The sequence below is a fragment of the Cavia porcellus genome, unplaced genomic scaffold (assembly GCF_034190915.1).
Source record: "Cavia porcellus strain 051 isolate PalLab524CR breed Dunkin Hartley unplaced genomic scaffold, mCavPor4.1 scaffold_19, whole genome shotgun sequence".
Classification (NCBI taxonomy): Eukaryota; Metazoa; Chordata; class Mammalia; order Rodentia; family Caviidae; genus Cavia; species Cavia porcellus.
In genome coordinates, this window is record NW_026947502.1 from 59,384,812 (window position 1) to 59,410,894 (window position 26,083).

The 26,083-nt window shown below is 45.9% G+C and overlaps 1 protein-coding gene across 13 annotated transcripts in view; it reads left to right on the forward strand.

Annotated features, from left to right (window-relative positions):
• Mtss1 (MTSS I-BAR domain containing 1) overlaps positions 1-26,083 on the forward strand; it is a 142,789-nt gene that overhangs the window by 11,160 nt on the left and 105,546 nt on the right. For all 13 annotated transcript variants that reach the window (XM_023564053.2, XM_013149945.3, XM_023564055.2 and 10 more), the window contains exons 2-3: positions 10,704-10,765; positions 14,544-14,617. In XM_023564053.2, the coding sequence (XP_023419821.1) occupies positions 10,704-10,765; positions 14,544-14,617 (136 nt within the window). The remainder of the gene's footprint in view (positions 1-10,703; positions 10,766-14,543; positions 14,618-26,083) is intronic.

Here is a 26,083-nt window from a genome sequence, read left to right on the forward strand (position 1 = left end):
TTTACAAAACACCTCTCTGGGTCTTGCTGAGTCTGTACCATGACTGGGGCAGGCACTTCCCCTGTAGCTCAGGAGGCAAGAACTCCCCTGTCCTTATGCTCCCCCACCATCATGAGTGGACTAGCATATGTTCCAGGTGGACAAAAGGCAGTAAGTGCCTTAGAATAGCACCATCTGCCCTACTTCCTTTTCTTTTGCTAGTTTTGTTTTTGTAAGAGGTATTTCCTCCCTCTATCCATTTTTTCCTTCCTCTTAGCCAGAAAAGCTCCCATTTATTCTTTTGTGATCCAGATGAAACTCCTCCCCTCTCTGGGAAGCTTGTACCATCTCTACCTTCCAATGCCTTATACCTGGAGTTTGCCATTCTGCAGGCTTTTAGGATTGGTGGTTGCCAGGTCAGCCTTCCTACTCGGCTGAGTGTCTTAGCACATCAACGTCTTATCTCTTCGTGGTCTCTCAGTGTCTGTGCATAGTAGGTGTTCATTAAATACCCCAGTTGGGAAAGACTAGCATTGTAAGTGAACTTGTTAAAGCAATGCTGAGTGCTAGTCACTCTTCTAAGCACTCATATTATTTCACATAGTCTCATAACCATCCTTTGAGATAAGCTGTAACTACTAGATGATTTAGAGCTCAAGATAGGGCCACAGGGCTGCACTTGGTAATTAAGTAACTTGCCTAAGGCCACCCAATGAGTAGATCTGATGTTGGGGGTAGACTGACTCTGGAGTCTTAACTACCAGACCACACTGAGCCTTCCAGATTCTCAAATGGGGCTGCTTTTGGTTCTTCAATAGGAGCAAGCCAGTGTGTGTACACACACACACACACACACACACACACACTCTCACTCTCTCTCTCTCTCTCTCTCTGTCTCTCTCTGTCTCGTATGAAGTAGATACAGGTGCCACTTATTTGGGTACTTTGGTGACCCCTGACTCTTCACTGCCCATTAGGGTATCATTCCTGACAGCTGGGGTGGTGCTGCGTTGGCCCCCCAAAGAGAATTCTGTTCCGTAGACAATGGCAGAACACACAAAGTGTGCATGGTGCGGGGAAGCCAGGGAAGGCCCAGGTGCCTTTCGACATGGTTATCAAATTGCACTTACTTGGGAGCTGTCAGCACCTTGAAAGGGTAGTTAGCTGGGGATATAGCTCAGCGGCACAGCACCTGGCTCACAAGTGCGTGTGATAGGATTATTTCCAAAAGATGAGAAGTATAAAACAAAAGAGGCCTTTATTCTGAGAACATGGAGAGAGATGACCTGCACCCCCCACCGCTGGAGTCCGGCGGTCTCTCCAGCGGACACGTGGCATAGGGGTGTCTGTAAGTAGCCTCGGTTTGGGGTGGAACCTAAGGGGGCATCAGGGATGCACGGGTAGCCCATTGGTCCTAGGTTTGGCCCATAGGTAAGTTCCCAGGGGCGGGGAAGATGACGTCACATGTAAATTCCTAGGGGTGGGGGAAATAGGAGCTTCCTGGTTCCGGTTGGGGCTTTTCTGGCTACAGAGTCCTGTCTGGGCCAAAACCCAGCGTGGTTGTGAATTAGAGTCCCAGTACCAAAAAAAAAAAAAAAAAAAAAGTGAAAAAGGCTAGTTAGAAGGTAGATGCAGAAGTGCACACTTAGAGGAAAGAGATTAAGCCTATGTATGCACTTTCTCTCTAGGCCACAGTGTTTGTGTAAGGTGCTGGAGGAATTGGCTCCAAGAAGGATCCCTGAAGGGCAGAAAGTGGTTCAGGGTTTGGGTGGAGGCAAGTCAGAGAGGACACACCAAGGAAGAAAAATGAGCGAACAAAGGTGTGCAAGCCTGCAGCACTGGTGACAAGACTTTGGTTTTGTTGGGTCATTGTGTGTTTTGCTTGGGGTTCTTAACCCATATAGACACTCACAGGCAGGAATGAACCAGTGGGGCAGTAATAGCTTTGGACCCTGCATAGTGGGATGGAGGTTAGGAGGAGGAAGAGAGGGAGGAGGAGGAGGAGGTGGTATATTGTATCCTGTGAGGCATTAGTACATACAGATGTATCTTAGGAGCCCGTAGGTAAAAAGCCGCCAGCCACTCCAGTAAGTTTAGTAGTGTAGATGGGTAAATTTCAGGTTCTCAGGTTTTCATGGAGGATCACCAGCCTAAGATGGAGGATCACCAGCTTAAGATGAACTGATGGAACAATTCCATTTTCAGAAGAAATGGTCAGTCAGTAGCATTTGATGCAGCAGACCGAGTGTGAGGACAGACTGTAAACCCTCCCTCTCTGGGGCTGTTTTCCACGGTGGGAAGCAGTGTTGCATGCAGCGCTGCTGGCTGCCCTCCCAGGGTTGCTGTGAGCCATCCCGAAGCATCCACACTGGAGGGGCTGTTTGCACAATAATCACACAATCACCAGAACGTCATCGGTGCTGTGGCTTTTCTTTGAACGTTCACTCAGGCAAATAGGTGGTGACAGGGAGGCAGGAGATTCACCACCTCTTCTTCCTCTCTCTTTTTTTTTTTTGGTGGACTGAACTAAGTATCCAGCTGGGTTGAGTGTGTGTATGTGTGTATTTGTGGGAGGTGGGCAGGTTGGGGAAATGGAAAAACAGAGGAGGAGGTTTTATTTTCACAGAAATGGGGAGCATTTCACAAACACACGTATTGTGAAGCAGACTAGGAAACCTAGTTGCAGTTGCTGGCCATGCATGGATGCTATTTAGGGTAGCCCGCGTTATCTGCTGTGAAAGCCGCCCTAGACCTGCTGTCTAGCACTGTGGACTCTGGGTGTGTGTGGTTGCTGAACACCGGAAATAGGGCCAGTAGGACCAAGGATGTGAATCTTCTATTTTACTAAACTGAAACTTACCCCATATGGCAGATGGCTGCCCCATTGGATGGCTTGGGGATAGACAAAAGAATACTAATGGATAGAGCTTAAGAAATAGAAAGCTTTGAAGATATGGTTGACATATTTGTTTAGTTTTTAAGTTTTAAGTGGAGGCATACTCATATGTCCGAAAACAGGCAGTCTGGGCATCAGACCTAGTAGTCTAGTATGGTGGGGAGCTTGCTGCCCTGCCTTAATTAGAGTGTTACAGTTACTACTGGAGCAGGGGGAGCTGGCTGGGAGCACTTTCTGTGGTTCAGTCCTCCCTTTTATAGGCACATTATTGTTGGTGTGCTTGGGCGAGTGGGTGAGGGTGGCAACCATTGATTATCCCCAGGGCTGTCATCGGAGTGATGGACAGCAGTAATTAGTGGATTAAGCAAGCCCCAATTAGAGAATAATAAGCCTGGGACTGGTATTTATGATGGATGGGCTTACCCAGTGCCTTTTATCTGAGAATCGTAGGAGCCCTTCGTCTTACAAGCGGGTGGGGAAGTGTGGTTTTGGGGATGGCGCTGTGACAGGCATTCATGGGCCCTGTCCCTCATTCTGCTCACCCTTGTCTGTAGGCTGAGCAGATTCTTGCTTTGTGCTCAAGGAAATGAGTTCAGAGATGCCCAGCTTGGTCTGCAAGGAGCCAGGCATCTCTCAGGCTTCCTTGCTCTCCTCCTCCTGGAGTTTGAGCTCACCAGGGATCCACCTAGAAGGAGATGAGGGGTGCTGCTGACCCTTCCTCATGCTCCCCTTCTGCATTGCTGCAGACCAGGGACAGGGTGCAGTGGCTTGAGTGTTGGCCAGCCTCGAGGTGCTGTAGAGGAGATTTGCTTCAAGGTCCAAACCTCAAGATGAAGTACAGCTAGTCTAATCGTGCAAGTGATGCAGTTGTGTGTCTGTTCCTTTAAGGCTTTTATCTATACAGATGGGTTTTTCTTTGTTTTGGCATGCCTTTTTCTGTGGCTGAGGCACTCAAGTAGTTTCTAGGATAACCCGCAGCTCTCTCCTGGCCCTCTAGTTGTGATCAGGTGTGTGTATTTCTTGCTGCTTGCTTTTACCCTGGGTCCTAGCAGGATCCACATACAAAGTAGGAAGGGACCTGCTGTGTGAGTTGCTTTCTGTAGCCCCAGGGCTGGGCTGGGCCGAGCTGTGAGCTGGTGTTTTGGCTGGTTAGACTCCCCAGAATCAAGGAGCACTTAGGCCAAAAAGTCAGACAGTTCTGGCATCAAATTTGAGCCTGGATCCCTTCAGTGCAATCTCCGGTCACATTCCTCAGCTGCAGCCCCTGCCTCCAAGGGCTCTGGTGAGCAAGGAATGAGAATCCCTGCAAGGCTGTGTGTGTCCGAGTGCGGTGGCCAGCAATGCCCTCAGATTAAACAAGCCACATCCCTGACAGAAGCACGTCCTGCAGCCGCGCAGGCTCCCTGGGGGATAGATATGGAAGTTAAAGTTTGAGAAGCTGTGTCAGATACCTGGCAGTTGTGTAAAAGGGACAGATGCCTCATGATCATGGTGGTGACGACAAAGCTTGTCAGGGTGCCCAGAAGGCTTGTCTAGTCCGGTGCTGCTTGGCTTCTCCCTGCCACAACCACTGGTCAGCCAGCTTCTCTCTGGCATCTTCTCGCCAGGACAGTCTTCTGGGTAGGAACGCAGCTCCCTGTGGCTTGTCCCCTGCTTGTCCCTATTTCATTCTCCACTAAGTTGAGTCCCTTTCCTTAGGACAGTCCTCCTAGCGCTCTAGCACCTCTCATATCGCCCCTTCCCTGGCCCTGATCCCTGGCCTTCTCCTGTTCTCTGTGTGGTAGCGTGGTGTCCAGTTCTCTCTGCTGTCATCATGGGGCCAGGCTGGGAGAGGCAGTTGCTGCATTATTTATGGAGGGCCGTTAACCAGCCGTGCTGATGAGTTACGCACAGTTTATCCTCCTGCACCGTGTGTGGGATGCCATCCTGGGCCTCTGTTTGACACAAAACAAAACAAAGCCAGACGCAACCCCAAGCCAAGTTCCAGGTGGCTGACTTGTGCTCCAGTGTGCTACAGATGCCTACCTGGGCTTCCTGCTCTGGGTGAGAGGAAGAGCGGGGTTCAGGTGTTTCCCAGAGCTCCACCTCGAGGGTGCAGTGGGATATACTTCGGGGTTGGGGTCAGTGGCCACTGAGATCCAAGGACACTGAGGAATGCCTTTTCCTAAAAGTAAGAACGTAACTTTATTGTCATTCCCTTCCCAAGGGTACCAGGCTGCTGCCAGATATGTGACCCATGAACACGATCCTAACTGACTTGCAACTTGTGTCACTCTTCATCGAGTGAAGGCCACCCTGTCTTCCTCTGCTGTCTGTCATTCTACTGTAGACCTTGCTCTTGAAGACTTGGTCACCCTGTCCACCCTGGCCATTACCTGCTTCTCTGCAGTAATAGAAAGGCACCATTTTGATGTGCCTTGGGAGAACTAGTGTGGCCTCTGCTTCGGTGTCAGTGTACCTACCAAACCTCTTCCTGGAAGTGTCTGTCTGTCCTCTCCATTTCTGTGTCCTTGCCTTGCAGTTTAGAAGGAAAAATCCCCTGCTCCTTGGCAGCCAGTCCTGTGATACAGTGAACTGTGTGTGAATATGGCCAAGTCTGGAATGTGGGTGGGAAGGAGGTGTATCAGAAAATCCTGGAGGAGGCGACATTTGGTCTGGGTCATGACTGAGCAGGAACTTTCAATTGCTGAACACCTGTGGAGGTGAAGAGAAGACAGTGGTGATGTGTGTGTAGGACTGTGGCAGGGACCTCAGCTTGGTGGCTGGAGAAGGTCTCAGTGAGGTCATGTGTTCAGGAAGTCCCACCTCAGCTAGGAAGTGGGGTTGCCATCCATCTCCCTCAGGGAGTCCTGTTGATCACTCATTGATCATTTTCCCTTCCCTTTGGTAGGCCCTTTCCTATCCCTGTGAGCCTGAGTTCTGTGTTCAGCACCCTATAGAGGTCCCAGTGATTCCCTCCCTGCCTCTCAGAGCCCTTGGGTAGCTCCGGGGCACAGCCTTTCTCTGCCTGGGACTTTGAGTGGAAGCAAGCTGGGCGCTGTTGGGGTCTGGAAAGTTGTGACACCTTTGTGTGCTCTCTGGAGGAGGTGAGGGGTCCTGCATTGTGTGTTTCTGTACCTCTGGGAATGTGTCCTTCTAAGGACTCCTTTACTGGGACCAAGACTCCTGGAAATGCAGCAGGGCCCTCAGGAAAGTATTTTCTGGGAGGTTGGTAGATGGGCTCAGGTTAGGAAATGAAGGTCCGTGTTAGAATTGCTTTCTGTGTGCCTCTGGTCTTGGTCTGCAGGTTTCTTTTGAAACTGAAATATGGTCTTCTCACCCAGTTGTGTAGTGAAAAACCCTAGGGCCTTTTCTTTATTGCCATTTAATCTTTCTACAGTTACTTTCCTCCATTCTCCCATCCAAGCTGTTGAATTTCTGTAGTAAAAGTACTTTCAGGTGGGTAGAAACTTTTTTTCCTTTAAAGAAACTTGTAAAAAAAATCTGGAATAACCCAGTATCACCTTGCCTTTAAGTTTTAATAACATTTATATAGTTTTTTTTCCCCAACAAGGAGGTTTTTGTCTTCTGTTCTTAGAAGTTGGTTTTAAAAGATTTCATTAAATTACGCACTGCCTAAAACAGGTAGGCCTGACACACTCTGATAGACTGTCAAATGTCATCAAGTCAGGCGAGAGCTGCTTTTGGCAGTCTTCATCTGAGTGGGTGTTCGTAGGTGGGGAACTGTGTGCTGTACCCCTAGACGAGAGAGAGGACCCTCCTTTGGTTGCTAATTTGGTAAAGACAGCGATGAGGCTCCAAGTGTGGGGGCAGATAAGTAGTTTTTTAAGTGGTTTGGGCTGAATTCAGGCATGCACGCCACGTTCATCACAAGTTTGAGTATTCCACTGTGCCATTTGCTCAGAGTGGCAGACACATCGTCTGGCACTGTGCTTCCAGCCACCTCAGTGTGTTCCCGCCTTAACTGTGGTTATTTAACCCTGAGATGTAAGACAGACCATGGCCTGGGTATGTGGTTTGATTAGACAGTTTTTAGTGTCTTTCCCAGTGACATGCTGAATGAGATTACCTGGAATCATGAGTGCTTGAACCCATCATGTATGTCTTTCTGTGTCCCAGGCACTGCACTGAGCCCCTTATTTACCACCTCATTTGTTTATTTATACAGCTTTCTTGATGTCACCCATTTATATTAGTACAACCCACTGGTCTTTTGTGTGATAAGCATTGTACCACTGACTATGCCTCATACTCAATTTTAGTATGTTTTCATCACCCAAAATAAAAGTTTTATAACCTTCACTAGTCATTTCCAATCCCCATTACATCAGTCATTTCCTGTCCCTGGAACACAATTCCTAACACTCACAACTTAAAGCAGGAGAGATTGATTTGGCTTGCAGTCTCTAGGGGGTCCAGTCCATGGTAGGCTCGAAGGCAGAAACGCGTGGTGGAAGAGTATGGTGGAAGAAAGCCGCCCCATTCCATGGCAGCCAGGAAGCAGAGGGAGAAGGGAGGAGCCGAGAATAAGAATACTGGATTCCAGGTCACACTTTACCTGCAGCCAGGCCCCACCTCCTAAGAGCACATTCAGCTACTGAATTTATCAGTGGACAAATCCACTGGTGAGTGTAGCACTTAGTTCACACACACACACACACACACACACACACACACACACACACACACGAGACTTCTGGGGGACATTTCAGACCTAGATTGTAACACCTCTCCCTTGGCATACCCCACCCAAATCTGACCTAGGTGCTTGCTTATCCATTTTGTCTCTAAAGATTTGTTACCTCCTCTGCATCCCCCCCATCTGATTATAATTATATATCCTTTAGCCAGCATTTCCCCATCCCTCCCACCTCTTAAATACTCACACCTCTGGTAACCACCGTTTCACTCCCTTTGTTAGAGCTTTTTTAGATTTCACAAGTGAGTCCCTGTAATACTTCTGTGCCTGGAGTATTTTAGTACAATAATGTTGTCCACATCTGCCCATGACAGTTGCGTGGCACAGAATTTGTTATCTTTTCTGGCCGAGTATTCTGTTATATGAATACACTGCATTTTCTTTATTCATTCACCCACTAGCTATTGTATAGTGCTGCAGTAAACATGGGATGCAGATGTGTCTTTGACATAAATGTGTGACTTCGTTTATTCCTGGCACCACCAAATTTGTGAAGTAATGACATCCCTATCAAGAGGTCAAATGACTTGATGTGTCACATGGCAGAAGGGAAGTAGTGGGCAATGCTTCTGAACATCCACAGGCTTTCAAAAGTTTTTTTCCTGCGTTTTGTGGATTAGGAAGAAAGAGACTGGCTAGACGAGGTAAATGAGCCTTGATGCCCCTAAGGGTGCACTGTTGTCCCCATTTGCCCCCCAGAATACTTCGGTCCCCACCCTTAGCTCCTGAGTTACTTGGGTATGGATGATGAGGGGCTGTTCATCTCTGGACTTTGAAAGAACATGGTGAGTACTGAAATCAGGATCCTTACTGGATCACCGTGGGTCTGGACTGGTCTGAACACTCGAGATTTCAGTAGTGCTGTGAATATGCACTTCTGTTTTGGAGTTGAAGAAATTTCCAGGGAACAAACATCGGTGCCATTTGGAGAGGGTCCCTGCCTGATGTCGCTTGGTGTCTGGTGCGTGTATCACTATGGCAGAGGGGAATCAGTCCAGAGACCTCCCTTGGACCAGTCAGGACTCGGGGGCACAGATGCAGAGCTGGTGTGATCTAGCTGCACTTGTAAGATGGATTGCAGGGCTGGTGGATCCAGCCCCACGTGTGAGATGGTCGCAGAGCTGGTGTGATCTAGCCACATGCGTGAAACAGATTGTGAATTCACGGTGCTGTTGATGTCAGAACCTCAGATTCAAATCTTAAATTCTTTTTATAATGACTGTCATTTTCATTGAAGTGATAATGATCCTTATAAGAGCAAAGCAAACTAGCTCTCAACATAAAGGAAAGTATAAAGAGAAAAAAGCAACATACTGGTCTAAATCTTAGCTTCTGGAAATCACTTGTTTTAATGGCTGATTAGACCACTTTCTATGCACATTTTCAAACAGGATTATAGCTAGAGAAATACATAAATAGGTAATTTTATAATGATGTTCCTTCTAGGTATATTCTTTTCAAGACAAAATCATATTTAATTCCTTTGACAGAAAATGAAACTGATATAAAGTAATACTGACAAAAATTGATGAACTTCAAATGACTGTACCTTCATCACAGTAAATTTGTTTTTTAAATGCCTCTAAGACAGTGATTGTTAACTAGGGAGTGTTTGCCTCCTGGAGGACATCAGTGGTATCTAGAGATACTTTGGGTTTGGGTTGTCACATGGGGCTGGAGCCTTCTGGTGTCCAGTGGGTGGCGGCCAGGGATGCTGCTAAGCGTTGTGTGAAGCCACCATAGTCCCTCACAGCAGACAGTTACAGAGTCCAGAATGCTAGGTAGTGCCAAGACTGAGAAACAGTACTGCAAGGTCAGAAAGGAGGCTAACTGCTGGACATGGTCGCCTGTAACCCAGTGCTTGGGAGCTTGAGGAGAGAGAGTTTTTGTGAGTTCAAGGCCAGCTTGAACTGCATAGTGACACTCTGTCTCAAAAAGGTCCCCCCCCAAAAGAGATTGAGTAAAAGCTGAAATGTTGTTATAGCTCAATTATAGTTTTAGATTTTTATTGGGCTTCTGTAATGATGGGATAGAATGATTAAAGTCATCCTCTTACCCCTCTCTTCCCCCTGACAAAACGAAGAAGCAGCATGTGTTATTTTTGCCTTGTCAAGGTTCTTAACTTACATTCAGTTGTGCAGTTGTAATCCCATGTTTTTGGTCTTAGGTTTCTGTTAAACAGTTCAGTGCCAAATACTCTGTCTCTGACTGTGACATTTCCTTTCCTGGGCCCTTGGTAGATTGCTGTTTGCTCTCAGACATTCAGTGTGCAAGAGAAGGGAGTGTGCTCTGAGTTGCCTCTGTCAGAGTTGCAGCTGCAGATTCGAGTTTGTGTCTGAGCACTGTACTCACGGGAGAGGCTGGATGGGTCATCTGTAGCATGCTGTGGCCAGGCACAGGGTCCTCTGCAGAAGTGGGGTTGGGTTTGGCACAGGACTTTGGTCAGAGTTCAGTGCGCAAGCAGGATTATCAGTTTAAACTCTCGGGGCTCCCAGAACGGTGAAATGATAGCTGTCAAGGACAAGGAGACTTACAGGGCTGGCCTGGCAGCTTGGTCTTGATGAGTTTCTTCTTGTCTAAAGTGTGCTGGGGACCTACTGGTTGCTGTGTTATCTGTAGACTCTGAGGCTAAACCACCAGCTGAGCAGCTGTATTTAGGTCGCTTTGCCACCCTGAAATTCTGATAGTCTGATGGTGCTTCCTGAGAGCCACCTGTCCTGAGGAGGGAGGAGTCCCAGTTACTCTAGGTCCCTCCTCCCCTCTGTGGGACAAAGGTGACGACAGCCAGGGCTACCTTGCATGAGCACATGGTTCAGGCTAGAGCCTCAGAAGTTCTGTACACCTCAAATTTGAGCCATTATCTACTGGCTCAAAAATGTGTGTGTACATTTTGCCAGGCTAGTTCCTGTCATTGTCTGTAGTATTTGTGAGATTATAGGACGTGAGCACATTCTGAATCCATTTCTTAGCCAGTGCATGTATATATAGCTTGGGTAGCATACTGACGACTCCATGAAGGAAGACAGCCTCCGTGGACTGTTTCCTGCATAATTAGAATTGAGTGTCTGTTCGTGTCATAACCAGATGCCTGTTACAGTGTGACTTACCCATGCCTTTGTTTTGTTGTAGGGGAGCTATCCAGTTTGGGAAGATTTTATTAACAAAGCAGGAAAGCTGCAGTCTCAGTTGCGGTAAGTAGATGCCTGTGTACCACAGGAAAAGGGCACTGTCTGTGGGAAAGAGTTGGGTGGGTTGGACCAACATGCGTTGGGGATTAATATGGGCATTGTTAGAGAAGCACAGAGTAGGTTCTGACTGGGGTGCAACCAGTTGTTTAACTGTACGTCCTTGCCCTGATTCTGATGTAAAATCAGACTCATGTCTGCTCTGCCTGCTTGCACAAGGATCTGTAGCGCTCTCACTGTGTGCCAGGCATCTGTTAACTTGTTCAGGTCTTACATCCCTGTACTACGAATTTACTTAACAGCTCCATTTTACAGCTGAGGAGACCAAGGCACGTAAGCTAAATGATTTACCCAGTCATTCTCTAGTAAGTGACCAAACTGTGGTTTGGACTTGGGCAGTCTGGTTCCTAGAGTCTAAATTCTTACCTTTTTTTGTTGCCTTTCAACATAAAGGGTTTAAAACCTACTCTTGACTGGGGTGTAATTTTACCTACATGAAGTTTCTAGGAAAAACACATCTGTGGAGACAGATGTACCTTAGTGGTTGCCCAGGTCTGTGGACAGCAAAGAAGATTGACCAAAAATGGCTAAGAGGCATCTTTCTGGGGCAGTGGAAATATTCTAAAATTGAGTAGTGATGCAGATTGTACAACTCTTAAATTTACTAAAAATCACGGAGTAGTAAGTATGCTTAAGAAGGGTAAATTTGGGGCTGGGGATTTAGCTCAGCGGCATAAGCTCCTGCCTTGCAAGCAGGCAGTCATGAGTTTGATCCCCAATACCGATAAAAAGGAAAAAGACCAAAAAAAAAAAAAAAAAAAAAAAAAGAAGGGTAAATTTTAGGGTATGCAAACTGCACCTTCCATAGTAAAGGTCTTAAAAAACACACCAAGGCCTGCTGCTGAGCTGAACCGAGAAGCTATTATTATTGCCTGGTGTGCTTGTGAAGTAATTGTTTGATTTGATAAGAAATACTTTTTGTTCAAGCTGCAGCCTTTTAAATCAGTGAGAGCCTTTTAAATCAGGAGAAGGGATACGGTTGCACTTGGGTGCTCTGTGAAGGTTAAAAAAAGTAAGTATTTTGATGATTCTCATTCATGAAATTTGGGTGGTGACCTTAGGGGTCTGAATGAGTGAGGAAGGTTCAGAGAGCAGCAGGGTCAGGAGGTGTTTCTCTGGGACAGAGCCACGTGGACGAGGCGCAGATGATAGGAGGGGAGTGCTGTGGCCTTCCCTAGCTCAGCCTGGGGCACATCAGAGGGGCTGCCTGGAGTTTAAGGCCCAGGCCTAGGATAGGACTGCAGGTTCCATGGCGCCTGTTGGGGGAGCAGAGAAGAACTGGGGAGCGGTGAGTATTTTTCTTGTCATCCTGTCTGTTTCTGAGGGGCCTGAATTTAGAGTCCCCTGTGGGCCTACAGGTGGACAGCAGACTCTGGCATATGGTGCCTTCACCAGTTGTGCAGGTCTTTACTATTTCCCCTGCCCCAGGACTTGTAGTTATGGTCTCCTCAGTGCAGCGTTCACTAGCTTTAGCTTCTTTAGCTACATCCCTTCCCCTACCTAATTAATCCCTACTGCATTCATTCATTAATTTGGTGGTTCTGGGGAGCACACCCAGAGCCTTTGCATTGATCTGCATCTCTGGCCCTTTTTTAAATTAGCATTTTGAGGCAGAATCTTGCCAAGTTGCAAAGTTGCCCGGGCTGGGCACCTTACCATCCTCCTTCCCTTCTTTCAGAGTGCTGGGATTACAGACGTGTGCTACCACACCAGCTTATTGTTTATTTTAGATAGATTAGTCTGTGTCTTGTAGGAGATCTTCTCCGGCAAAACATTTAAACACACTGCTGCTCCCCCACCTGACTTGTTAGCCTTCTTTAGCTGTCTGGAAGACTTTCAGGGTTGACCAGGGAAAGTTTGCTTTCCTTTTTGCTGGTGAGGGTGCTAGAGCTTACTAATAAACTTAGGAGCTATCTGAAACAGCCACTGGATAACCTATGAGCCACTTACTCTTTTTTTTAAAAAAATTTTTTTAAGTGTATCAAAAAGGAGCTGTTGGTGCTCATATACATTAACTACAATCATTCTGTATGCAGCCTAAGACTGTTCCATCAGGGCGGCCCAGGCAAACCAAAGGTTGGACACCCATGATTTAATAAAACGTCCTCTTAGCCCTGCTGTTTGGGGGTGCATCCTGTTCATTTTCATACAACATTTAGGCATCCTGAGGCAGGGACCAGTTCGTCATTATTTTATCACAGAACTGGCATATGGCTCAGAGTTTAGTTTCCTGTACTAAACAGGGATAAAGGCTGCAGAAGAAGCATAGACGTCTTGGTGCCCTGCAGCTAAATCACCCAGGTGTCTTACGACTGTGTCAGAAAGTGCAGTGTGACTGTCATTTAAAAGCTCTTCCTCAGAATTAACCCCCGTCCTCATTTACAGTGGAGGCTTGGTGGCTCTGTAGTCTGCAAGGCACCTTTCCAGCTGACTCATGAGATCTGGGCATTGGCCTCCAAGTGCAGTGAGAATAAGTCTAGCTGTTATATCAGATGTGAATTGTAAGTCAGGATGAGCTAGTTTTAAGTTGCTGGATGTTTGATAAAACTAACTTTCCCAGGGTTTGCTTTTGATGTCAGCTCTAAAAACTGTGCTTTAGCGTAGATTTGGGTATGTGAGCATGCCATTTTTGTTTATGTAAGCAGAGTGCTGTCTTGCTCTACTAGAAACCGTCAGGTGTCATTTCCAAGTTTGGCCCCTGTGGACCTCTCATAGCACTTTTCAGGAACCTTTTGTTTCATGGCTCCTATTGTTCTTGTTTCTTTCTTTTTTCTCCATTTTGAACTCTTTACTTCTAGTTCTCAGTCTTTCTCTTCCTTCAGCAACTTTGTGTTCTCAGGAGTGTTCAGTAGAAACTAGCATCATGTAGGAAGTACTTGGAGGTTGGTGTCAAGCTGAGTTGGGTTGTAGAGTCCTTGAGTGCTGGTTTTGTGGCCTGTTAGTTTGCAGTCTTGACCAAGGCATGGAGCGCGTTGCCTGCCTTCATCCCAGGTCCGGCCTCCAGGAACCAGCAGGCCACAGAGCACTCAGGAGGTAAGAATCCAAAACATTTGTAGAATGTAATGTGAGTATAGTACAGTTTCTCCATTTTCAGCTTTTAGAAATTCAGAAGGTACAGTTTAAATAGCATCCTAATTGAAAAAATAAATCCCCAGTTCATTGTAGTTGGAGTTCGGGGAGAAGAGTTACACTGCTGGGACCTTGTGTTGCACTGGGTGAGCTGGCCCTGGGAGACACCAGGCTGCCTCACAGTCCCAGCTCTGGTATGGACTGGTGGTCTTTAAAAGTCCCTTTGATTTTGAGACCTCAGCTTTCCCTTTCACTGCAGTGAACCGTTTTGAACTCTGTGATCTTTCCCAAGTTGATCTTTCCTTCAGTTCGGGGGTGTATATATTATTTTCCTATTTTAAAGTTGTTTTCTTTTTGCTCGTTTATATTTTTTTAATGATTTTTCTTTTGGCTAGAAATACCTATCTTTTTCTGGTAACTTTATAGTCAGGTAAAGGGGATAGGAAGGACTTGTGTTCGTGGACTAGCAGCAGATGACTGGGCGGACATCTTTGAGGAGAGAAGTGGGCCGTGTACCTGGGTAGTCTGTGTCCAGTTGGATTATTTCCCGTGGTTGCTTACATTGTGTCCATAGTGGCGGTTTCAGCCTTTGAGCTGTACTGACTTTACCAATGTGAGACATTCCTCAGGCTTTTGTTATCTGTTTGCATTTTAGGACAACAGTAGTAGCAGCAGCTGCCTTCTTGGACGCCTTTCAGAAAGTGGCTGACATGGCCACCAACACACGCGGTAAGCAGATGGAAGGCAGCCTTCCAGCACTAACTGAATTCAGCTTGTGGGCTTTTCCCCTGGGTGACTCCACAAGAAGATGCAGCTTAACTCACCGGAGTTTAGCTGACTCATGTGTTGCATTTTTTTTTAACTCTATGGGGCTCAGTGGATGAGAAGTTATGACTAGTTCCCCAGACAATAAAACACATGAGGAAGAATGAAAAATAAAGCAAAAGGAACCACAGTTCCTATAGGAGACAGCCTGATGGTTTTTGATCATTGTAATGTGTGGTTTCCAACCTTTTTGGCACCACTGGGACCTGTTTTATGGAAGAGAATTGTTCTGCACATTGAGGTTGGAGTGAGCTGGGGGATGATTTGGGGATGACTCGAAGGAGCATGCAGCCTGCACTCCCCCCACACTTGCAGTCCACAGGCTTCGTGTCCCCTGGAATCTGAGGTCCACCCTGATCTGAGCAAGGTGGAGCTCGGGCCCTGACAGGAGCTGTGAGGAATGAATGCTTGCTGCTTACGTCTTCCCGTGTGGCCCTTTTTCTTTTTTTTTTTTGTCTTTTTCCTTTTTATCGGTACCAGGGATCGAACTCACGACTGCCTGCTTACAAGGCAGGTGCTTATGCCGCTGAGCTAAATCCCCAGCCCCGTGGCCCTTTTTCTAACAAGCCATAGACCTGCTCTGGTCCAGGGATTGGGACCCCTATGTTAAAGACATGCTCATTGTGGAGCCTTGAGCTGTGCCACTGCTCTTCCTTCCTGGCATGGGTTGTCCTGCAGTTTTCCATATTCCCTGGGGGAATGGAAAGCCATGGAGATGACTCATAGCCATTTCTTTGGGTTCTCATCAAGCAAGGAACCCTTTTATAATGAGCACAGTATCCAGTAGGTCATACCCGTTTATGTGTCTGCCACATTTGACTGCAGACCTGTTGAGTTGGAGACTGAGACTTATATCTGAACACCCAAAAACATAGTGCCCGGAACACAATTGATGTTTGAGTTATGTTTGTTAGGACGGGAAACAGTGGGAAATCTTCTGAAAAGGTTTAGTAATGTCAGTGAACACAACCATTAATAACACCTGATAGCATGTGAGAAGAAAAAGAACATGACCCCCCCGTGGGCACCTCCATCTTTAGGATTACAGCGTTGCTAGTAATGTCAGGGATCCCTGTTTGGGGAGCATGCCTGCCTTCACATCCCAGTGCAGCCTATCTCTCTTTGGCCCCTTTCTTGCTTTATCTTGCTGGGTGTCCTTGTTAAACCGATAGCTGCATTTCTGTTCTAATTGTTGTCATGGTGATATTGGGAAATCCGGAGTAGGGGAAGTGCTGGGGATCATCGTCCCCAGTTGCGTGAAGCACACTGTGAGAACCTCCAGTGGGTCTAGTAGCGATCCACTGACTGCAGGGGTTTAGTGAAAGAGTGGAATGCATGTGCCTCAAGGATCTTCTGTGTGCATTTAAAGAACACCAAGTCCTTTTATTGTGGGCACCATGTGGGACTTAAAAAATCAATACATTGTTCCCCTTGTCCTGGAGGAGCTTGCAGCGGAGCAGGGAAAATGAGATGTGTGGATACAGTACGTCAGTGTAGAAGTAAGATGTGCGGTAATAGTGGAAGAACAGAGTGCTATGGGAATATTTGAAAGTGAGCAATTAACTTGGCTCTTGGGCTTGGGGAAGTTTTCCTGGGGGAGGTAATATTTCTCCTCATTTCCGAGATGCCGGCAGTGTTTCAGAGGTTCCCCAGAAGCATGCAACAAAGGCATTGGTGCTTCTGTGGTTTTGTCAAATCCATGTGAGTCTTAGCTGTTGTCATTTTTTTGTGAAGTGTTACATAGCTTATGTGTGTCTGTTACAGAAACATCAGAAAGAAACTTAAGATGTTAATGTGCAAGCCAGTGAATGTACCTGTTAATACGGTTGGGTCTTGTCTTAGTTACTTTATGCTCGTTGCTGAGACAAAATACCTGATGCTCAAGTTGGAAAAGGAAAGGTTTATTTCTTACAGTTTTTGGAGGTTTCAGTCCACACTCAGTTGGCTCCCAAGCAGGTGGGCATGGCTGGGCCGCCTTTCATGGCGGCTGCAAACAACAAGGAGGAACAAGCAAAGAACAAGACACACCTTCTTCTGCAATTACATCACATCCTGGCCCCACCCCCATGAGGGTGGAGCAATGCACCATCAATCCAAGCACTGAGGCCTGGGGGACACAGACATAGACCATGACAGGTCTGCTTTATCTTTCTTCTCCGTTAGCAGTATCTGGAACTGCGCTTGTCTGCTGCATTGTCTGCTTGTCTGCTGTAAAAGAACTCTCTGAATATAGCTTAAAACAATCAAAAGCAACAAAAAACTGCTGCACTATTGTGTGTGTGTGGAGGGGGCAGTACTGGATTGAACCAGGATTGTCATGGTGAGCCACATCTCCGGTCATCCTCCTCCTTTAATTTTGAGTTAGGGACTTCATAAATTGCCCTAGTTGCTCTCAATCTTGTCATCCTCCCTCCCAGTACCCAGAGTTCTGAGATTACAGGTCTGTGCCACCACGGCCAACTTACCCTACTGTTTTATTTATTTATTTATTTTTTAATCAGTACTGGGGATTGAACTCATGACTGCACACTTGCAAGGCAGGCGCTTATGCCGCTGAGCTAAATCCCCAGCTCCTACACTACTGTTTTAAATCTGCCATTGCATTTTTGAGGCTCTGGGATTCACAATTTGTTTTTAGATTTTATTGTTCGATTATTTTATGGATACTGCAGGATGGACTAGAAGGGCATTTGCTGTCTGCCCTGTGCTTCCTGTGGTAAGAACTTGGGTCTTTGAAGAAGCTGCTCTGAGGGAGGTTCTTGGCGGCAAACTGGAAGACTTAGACATTCCCATGTTTGGAGGGAAAAACAGAGCAGTTACTTGTGGGCAAAGGAACCAGGAGAGGCCTTCTGATGTGGTGGCAGTAGAGTAGGACTCTGGTGTGGTATATTTGACCACAGACAAATAATGTCACAGTGAGCAGGATCCTCTGTTGACAGAGCTTTGAACTGGTTTCAGGTCACTGCTGGCTGTTTAGAATCCCTGTGTACTGATACTTTTTGGTGGATTATGGAGGCTTGAGGCCCCTTATAGGACCCAAAGAATTTAGGGTTGATACAAAGTCGCTGTCCTTTGTGGAGGTAACGAGAGAAACTTGGGTGGACTTAGGTGTCAACACATCAAATATGATTTGGAGTTAATTATTAGTTAAAATTGGAAAATTTAGAGCATGCTGTACTTCACAAATTCAAATAACAAAGTATGTAATACAAAATGCACCCTCACGTCTCCTAGGAATTAGGCTCAAGTGTCATTTATAGACTTTTTTGCATATATAAATACATCTGGGGAAAAAGACATCTGCAGAAACATGTGAAAGGGTGGCCTAAGGTATATCTGCATGATCGTTTTTAGAAGGTAGCCCTAAGAGATACTGTTCCTGTGCTTTTATTCCCCAGCATGTTATATTATTTTCCAGTATCAGTGCCTACACAGCTGCTTTTTTTAGTGGAAAAACAGAATTGTGTTGTCTAGAGAAAGTGCAGTCCAGCAGCTACTCTGTTGATAGGTGTTGAATTGTCTCCAGACACTGGCCATTACAAGCTATGCTCAGTTAAAGCCTGTGTACACATCGTTTGGGTGTCTGCGAGCTGCAGGGCCACCAGGGAGTGATGAGTTAGGCTGTAATACTGGAGGATCTACAGTTCTGCCCTTGCTGAAGGAGTTCCCTGCATCCATTCTTTTGTTTGCACTCTTTCATTTTTTTTGAGTCCCTTTAGTCAGAAATGGTTTCAGGTATTCATTTTCTGAGCTTTTTAAGACACACACTATGTAATTCTTACTGATGCAGTAAATCATCCGTGAAGTCCTTACTGTGCAGTAGCACACAGGACTTGATTTTGTCTCGCTGCACGTGAGACCCGTTGATCAAACTTTGCCTGTCTCTCTTTCCCTTCCTCTCTCCCCAGCCTCTGGTGACCACTGCTCCACTCTTACCTTCTGGGAGCTCAGCTTTTTTAGATGCCACATGGGAGTAAGCCACGAACTTACTTGTCTTTCTGTGCTTGACTTGTACTTAGTGTAATGGTCTCCACTTCCACGAGTGGGTTTTGGTGGCTGAATAGTATTCTGTGGCGCATACACCTCACATTTGCCCGTCCTTTCATCTGTTGATGGCACCGAGGTTATTTCCAGCTTCGGGCTGTTGCGAATGTGGACAGTGCTGCAGCAGTGGGAGTGCAGCGTCTCTGACTGATTTCATCTCCTCTGGATCTGTGTCCAGTAGCGGGACTGCTGCATCGTACGCTAACAGCTTTTAATTTTTTGAGGAACCTTCTCACTGTTTGCCATAGTGGCTGCGCTAAATGACATCCCACCAAGGGGAGCAAGAATTCCCTTTTCTCTGCATCCTCCTGGACACTTGTTACCTTTTGTCTTTTTGGTAATAGCCATTCTTAATGGAGGAAGAGATGCCTCACGCAGGTTTTGATTTGCATTTTCTGATGATTAGTGACGCTGAGCGTTCCATCACCCACCTTGCGGCTGTGTGTCTTCTGCAGTTATTTTTTTATCTCTTTTGGCATCTCCAGAATATCAAGCTAGAAATTTCTGGTTTTTATATTATCATTTCACATTGTTTCCCAAAGGAAATGAATATGCCTGAAGGTCTTTTGTATTCATCAATAATAAAATTGACTTTGGAAAAAGTTTTAAAATTGGTCACTATAATGATAGAATCGATCTAGTCATTGCTTATGGATGTTAAACAGATTTTTTTTTTTTTGTCCTAAAATTTTGAGACGGGGTCTCGCTGTGCAGTTCAGACTGGCCTTGAGCTCGCTTTGTAGCCCAGGCTGGTCTCAAACTCACAATGATCCCCCCATCTCAGACTCCTGAGTGCTGGGATTACAGGTTGTGAGCCACCACACCCAGCAACAGATTTGTTTTTAAAACAAGAGTGTAAATTGGCTATTATCTGTAATAAGTACACCAGCATGGAATTTGAGTGTGTTAGCAATAGGCATAGTTCCATAGTATGTTGATTTTACACTCTGGAATGAATGTAACAGTTTTGGTAAATAGGAAAATACACCTTTTTCTGGCCAAATGACATCCATTTCTAGGCATTCAGTATGGGCAGAGCCCAGACTCTGAGGCAAGGTTTCTGTTGCTTTGCACCAGCAAGTGGCTTGTCCTCGGAGCTGAGAAATAGCTGAGTGACTGGCGTTTGTCTGGAACACTTAGGAAGTGTCGCCATAGTCTGTGTCCAGGTGGCCCGCGTGGCCTGTCAATCTGCCCTGGTCTCACTGTGGCAGGTGTGGTGCCACCATGTCATGTGCTGAGTCGCGTACAGTGCTGCATGACCGTCACTGTATGGACCTCTCTGTGCCTCTGTAGTTACTGCTGTAGCTTTTTAACACCATCTCAGGGATGTTTGTGTAGCGATATTCCAAGCCCACAGGAAGTAGCTGAAGGTTCTGGTTTCCAGGTAGAATAGCTTCATCTTCAGTGTCCAGAACCCCTTTTTTGTTGTTTTAAAAAGCAGACCTGGCTTTGTATTGAAAATCACAGGAGTTAGTGTTTTCTGAGGTCCTGGGCAGGGCTCTGTTCTGAGTGGTTTACCTGTATAGCTCCCCTCTTAGTTGCTAGGGGCACATTCCAGACCCTGTGGGTGCAGCCCTGAAATGTCAGACACTATTGATCTCTAATTTAATTTAGAGACCATATATATATATATAGTTTTCCCCATGCATACCTATCTATGATAAATAATAAACTACACATAAGCAGAGATTAACAAAGACTCATAAGAAAATAGGACAGTTCTAAAATATACTATGCTAAAGATTATTTAAAATTTCTAGATTATTTATTCTTAGAATTTTCCACTTAATATTTTGAAAGCACAGCTGACTGGGTAGCTGAAGCCACAGAAAGCAAAGTGGTAAAGCTGTGAAGGGGTGCAATTGTGCTCTCTCACTGCAGCCTGTCTAACAGGTGCCTGGGACCCCATTTTAGGTAATGAAATCAGGACATAGAAAGCTTAACTGAAGTGACCAATGTTCCCCAGCGTGAAAGAGATGAAGCTAGATTGTTACCTAGAGACTAGAGTTTACTATTAAATTAGAATTTCTTTTGTAAGGCACTCTTGGATTTAGTGTAGGCTTATGTGTTCCTTTTTTTTTTTTTTTGTTATCAAGGATCAAACTCAGGATTTCACACTTGCCAGGCAGGCTGTTACACCACTGAGCTATATCCCCTGCCCCAGCTTGTATTTACTTTTAAAATTACTTGATCATGAAAATACAAAAACAAAACTCAAAACAACCCATGCAGCCCCTTGGCGTTGCAGTAGGGGTTGGCGTTCCTGGCTTGGCCTCCTGGCCCTGATGGCTGTGCGGCCCTTAGCACATGGAATGACATTCTCTGGGCTGCAGGTGCTCACCTGTGAAGGGACTGGGGTCCTAGGTGTCCTTTTTTTTTTTTTTTTTTTTTTTTAAGGTGCTAACGGTCTATGATTTTAAGGGTTTCTGTGTTGCTGTTAAATACATTCAGTGTGAGTGAAGATGCACAGTGGACTTTTCCTTTTCTGACAGAGGGAATGGAGATAACGGTATAGGAAAGGAGAGAGCAGAGGGTCCAGAGAAAAGATTGGAAATAGAGATGAGCGTGTGGGCTGGTTCGTGTGTAGAGGAGGACACCCTCCCTCCAGCTTGTGGTGGGCATGTGAGGAGGGCCTGGCGCTGGCCCTGGGGCTGGCCACTGGGGCGGGGCTCTGATTCGTGCTCTTGGCAGTGAGCCTGCATCGTTCCTGCCTTGGGTTTGCAGACCTGGTTCTTCAGAGTGTTACGTGCTTTTTAGTGTGCATTGCATGTTTTCAACATGGATTTCATTAAATGCTGCATTTTGCAGAGCCAGCGGCTGTATCTTCATCCTTGAGGAGTGTGCTTTAAGGTGCAGATTTTGGGTGTGTGCCTGCCTCAGACCTGTGGAGGCGGAATAATTGGATGCGAGCTGAGAATCTCTGATGTTTTAAGGCTTCCCAGGAGACTGCTCCGCCAGGAGGTTGGTCAGTGGTGTCACAGAAGGCCTCTTGCCATCTTGCCATAACCCACCTTCCAGTGGCATTTCTGCCCGTGGCCAGAGGCTCCTCCCACAGAGACCTGCTCACTGTTCCTGAAACCAAGGACCTCTAATGCCTTCTGCTTGCACAAGTGCCTGCTCTGAGTGGAGTGCCCTTTCCGGCCACCTCAGGCCTTGTGCATACCACAGAAGGACTTCAACGGCACAGTGACCGAGGATCTTAGTTAGGTTCCCTTCTCAGGACCTCTGTTGTGCCCGTTGCTGCTGAAACCGTCACCATCTGCCCCAGTGGTCTGCAGCAGCCCTGGGACAGGACCTGTGTCTCCTTCCTTGCTGAGGAATGCAGATTTCTAGGTGCCCAGTATCTGATGTTCAGCAAGGTGCAGACTTTGACTGTGGATTGAATGGCAGATGTGCACAACAGCTGCATCCCAGAGGCCATGGGGACTCTGATGAGAGAGCTATCTTTCAGAGCTCCAGGGCTGGCCCAGATGGGATGGCATCTTGGCCAGCATCCACTCAGGAGTTCAGAAGTGGAACCCTCGGAAGAGATCATGGAGAGAGGCGAGTGGGGGAAAGGCAGCCACCCACACTGGGCTGGCTGTGGGAGGCAGGGACTCTTCCTCCCCAGGGAGGTGCTGGGAGCAGTTTCCAAGTTCCAGCCCCCCTGTTCTCCCTGCCCCCATTTTACTTTAACTAGGTTGTGTAATTGAGACTTTGCTAGCCTTTAACTCCTGGATTAACTTTGGTTTTCAGGGCCAGAGCTCTTTTCCATGTAATTAGAGCCTTGTGATTTCTACCTGCAAAGCTCTCAATCTGAAAAAATACTTCAAATGAAAAGCAGTTATGAAAAATGCCTCCTTGCAAGTCTGGAATTGAGAATTCTTTGGATAGTGCCTTAAAGAAATGAGGTCAAATCTGTTTATTCAGTTAAAATAAAAAAAGCTGGACGTGGCAGTGCATGCCTGTATGCCTTCCATTCTGGGAGATTGAGGCAGGAGGATGTTTAAGTTCAGATTCAACTTGGACGACTTGTGTGGGTTAGTGTGAACAACTGGTGTGCACGCTCGGTAAATATAATACATGAGAGCTGTCCGATGCATGCAGTTTACCTCAGGACATTGTTGTGGGCTTCCTAGGTTCCCAGGGCTCTGGGGATACTAAAGTCAGATTGATACAGGTCTTGTTTCTGAGGCATCAAGTTAGGGAATGGTAAAAGGTTTGGGCAGGCAAACTTTCCAGGGGATGAGGTGGAAAGATGTGTGTGAACGGTAACTGTAGTTCCAAACACTAACCGTACCATCCTTCTTAATTGTGACCATTTCAGGAACTTTCAGTGGTCAAGATACTGTTGCTGAGGTATGAAGACTGGTTTCTGACATGGGAATTTACACACAGTTGAGCATCTCTGATCTGGAAATCTCAAATCCAAAATACTCCAAATTCTAAAGCTTTTTGAGTATCAACTTGATATCACAAGTGGAAAGTTCCACAACCTGAAACTTTTGTCTTGTGTACAAATTATTTAAAATATCAATAAATTAATCAATAAATAAGTAATTAAATAAAAATAGCCAGGGATTTAGCTCAGTGGTATAAGTACCTGCCTGGCAAGCAACGAGGTTGTGAGTTCGATCCCCGGTACCAATTGATAAATAAATCCATAAAAATATTGCATGAAACTACATTTTGGCTATATGTTTAAGGTGGATAAGAACAACATGAATTTTGTGTTTAGACTTGGGTATGTAGTTGTGATATTTGAAAAGCTGAAAAAAATAAGGAAATCCGAAGCTTTTCTGATCCCAGTTATGTCTAATAAATAATAACTTGCATAAGGAATGGATATGCATGTAGAACGTGCGCAGATACACACACTGGAGGAGTTAAAATCCTCGGGGAGGGTACAGATCAGGAGAAGAAAGTCCAAAAACATTTGCTTTGCGGGAGTGGGGAGGTCACTGGGGAAAAGCTTGAGAAAAGTGTTCAGAGGTGAGGGCCTGCTTCCTGGCCAGGTCAGCCTTTGCACTATTGTTCTCTGACCAGTAGTCCAAGGGCTTTTCACAAACCGGAGGAGGACAGTTGCAGTTAGCTGCTTTACCTGAAGTAAGTGAGTTAGTGAAGTGAACCCAAGTTACCGAGCATGATGGGTTTGCCTACAGGTCCACACTGAACTGACTCCTCTGACTGGTGTCTAGTGTCCATGAACACACGTTCTCTGTGTGTTGGTGCGAGCAATGCTGTCAGCCCCGGCTGATGTCAAACAAACAACCCTGTATTGATCGGACGTCATAGCTGTAATGCTTTCAGTGTGGTTTTTTTTTTGGTATTGTTTTGCTTAGATGAAAGAACTACAGCTTTCGACCTGGACTTAGTGGATTCTTACCTAAAATGATGAAGAAAACCCAGTCCTCTTTTCTGGGATGACTGGTTTGCAGGCATGCTGGTCTCCGATGAGCTTACAAGTTTGCCAAGGGCCATGGTGGTATCAGCACTTGGGAATAGGTTTACTGTCATCTCATTATTTCCCGTCATCCCTTCAAGCTATTCTAGTTTTGTGTGTGTATTCGTATGTGGATGTATGTTTTATATTGAGTATGTCTTAAGAGCCTCAATCTTAGGAAATATGAACTGAAACTTTGGTATAAGTTATTGCTACTTATTATACTATGAAATACAGCTAAAAATTCTTCAGCCTTTAAGCCCTCTTACACAGAAATTGTGTTGCCATTGTCCTAGTGAAGTAGGTTTATAAATGTGAATTCTGCTTTTATGTTCCATTATTTTGATTGCTTTTCCACTCTGATATACTTTGAAACATTTTAACTTCTTCATGCAGTAGATTAAGTCATCCACATTCTGCTTAGGTTTAAACAGCTTTTTAGAAATGGCTCTTGAGTGTAAAGTTTGTGTTTTCTAGCATTTTAAACTCATCTTTTAGTGTGCTTTGAAACTGGGGCTTGGTGTTGAGTCAGAGTGGTGGGGGGCATAGGGTTTTTAACATTCTTACCAACTACACTGTAGGTGAAAACTAGAATTAACTAAGAAATTCATGTATTTATTAATATTTCTGTTTTACAGATTTTAAAAAAATAAAGCTGGATTCCTTTTTATCTCCTTCCTTTTGACTGATGGAGATGGGAAATGGTTGCTTATGTGTTTTAAGTATTTCAATGAGCAAATAATGAATATTTGGGAAGTTTGGAATCCTGAGCTGAGCATTTCTAGTGATGAAAATGAAGTCCCTCTTTCCCATCCCCTTGACCTTTCCTTGGTGTTAAGACTGGATGCCAGTAGTACTTGGTCTCCCTCTCCAGGTGGCTTTGTTATGGATCCTTGGTTAGGCAGCAGCAGTTGACAGAGAGGTCCTTTGTCGTGGTTGCCAGTGCTCCTGCCTGTGTTTCAGTGTTAACTGACTTCCTGAAATGACACTTGAAAGAGCGGTCATGTATGTTACCCCAAGAGGTCCAGCTTTGATGAAACCATATCCAGAATTCTGGAACCCTGCAGCTGGACTGGTGAGGGACACTGGACCCCACAGGTGAGCTCAGGCGTCCATCTCCCCGAGTACCGGCAGCTTTTGCTCTTGCTGGTTCAGTGGTGTTGCCCATTTCGTGTTAGTGCATTTCCCGAGTGATGCTTGATGCTTGAATAACAGTGTGTGCTGTTGTGTGCCTAACCTTGGCGGCCGTAATCAGTGCCGGTGAGTTGCGTGGCAGTGGTGGTGGCAGCTGGGAGGGTCTGAACCTGGGGAGGATGTGTGTTTCCTCAGGTTACCAGTCCTTGCCTGCCCTGCCTTTGCTGTCTGATGCCGTCACCTTTGCTTCTTGCATGTAATGCCCCAGCTCCTTCCCACCGCACATCTCAAACCCACTGTAGTCACTTTTGGTAACATATAATTAACATTCAGGAAAGAGTGCATTTGCTTTGGTTCGTACACATGAAGGCAAGCTGTTTTGGTGTATGCTTTCTTTTTGGGGTATGTGTTCTTGTGAGAGATTGTTTGCCACACCGCCATGAACTTGGTTTCCTCTGCCCTGGCCACCTTGGATAAAAATAGCTGTTTGGAATGTAAATGGGAACTTAAAGACCCTTGAAAATGTCACACTAGGGTTTTTCTGCGATGTGTGGGCGTAGGTGTCTTCTTACCCTTGGACAAAGCCCCAGTGAACACAGTGAAATGTGAAAACCAGTGAGGACTGAAATTTCACTTGAACTGTGTGTGTCTTCTCTGCTGTAGGAAAACATGTAACTCAGGGAATGAGAGAGATTCAGAAGGCCTTTCTTTACCCCAAGAATTTGGCAGTGAATTCTCCTGCAACGTTTTTTTTTTTTTTTTTTTTGGTG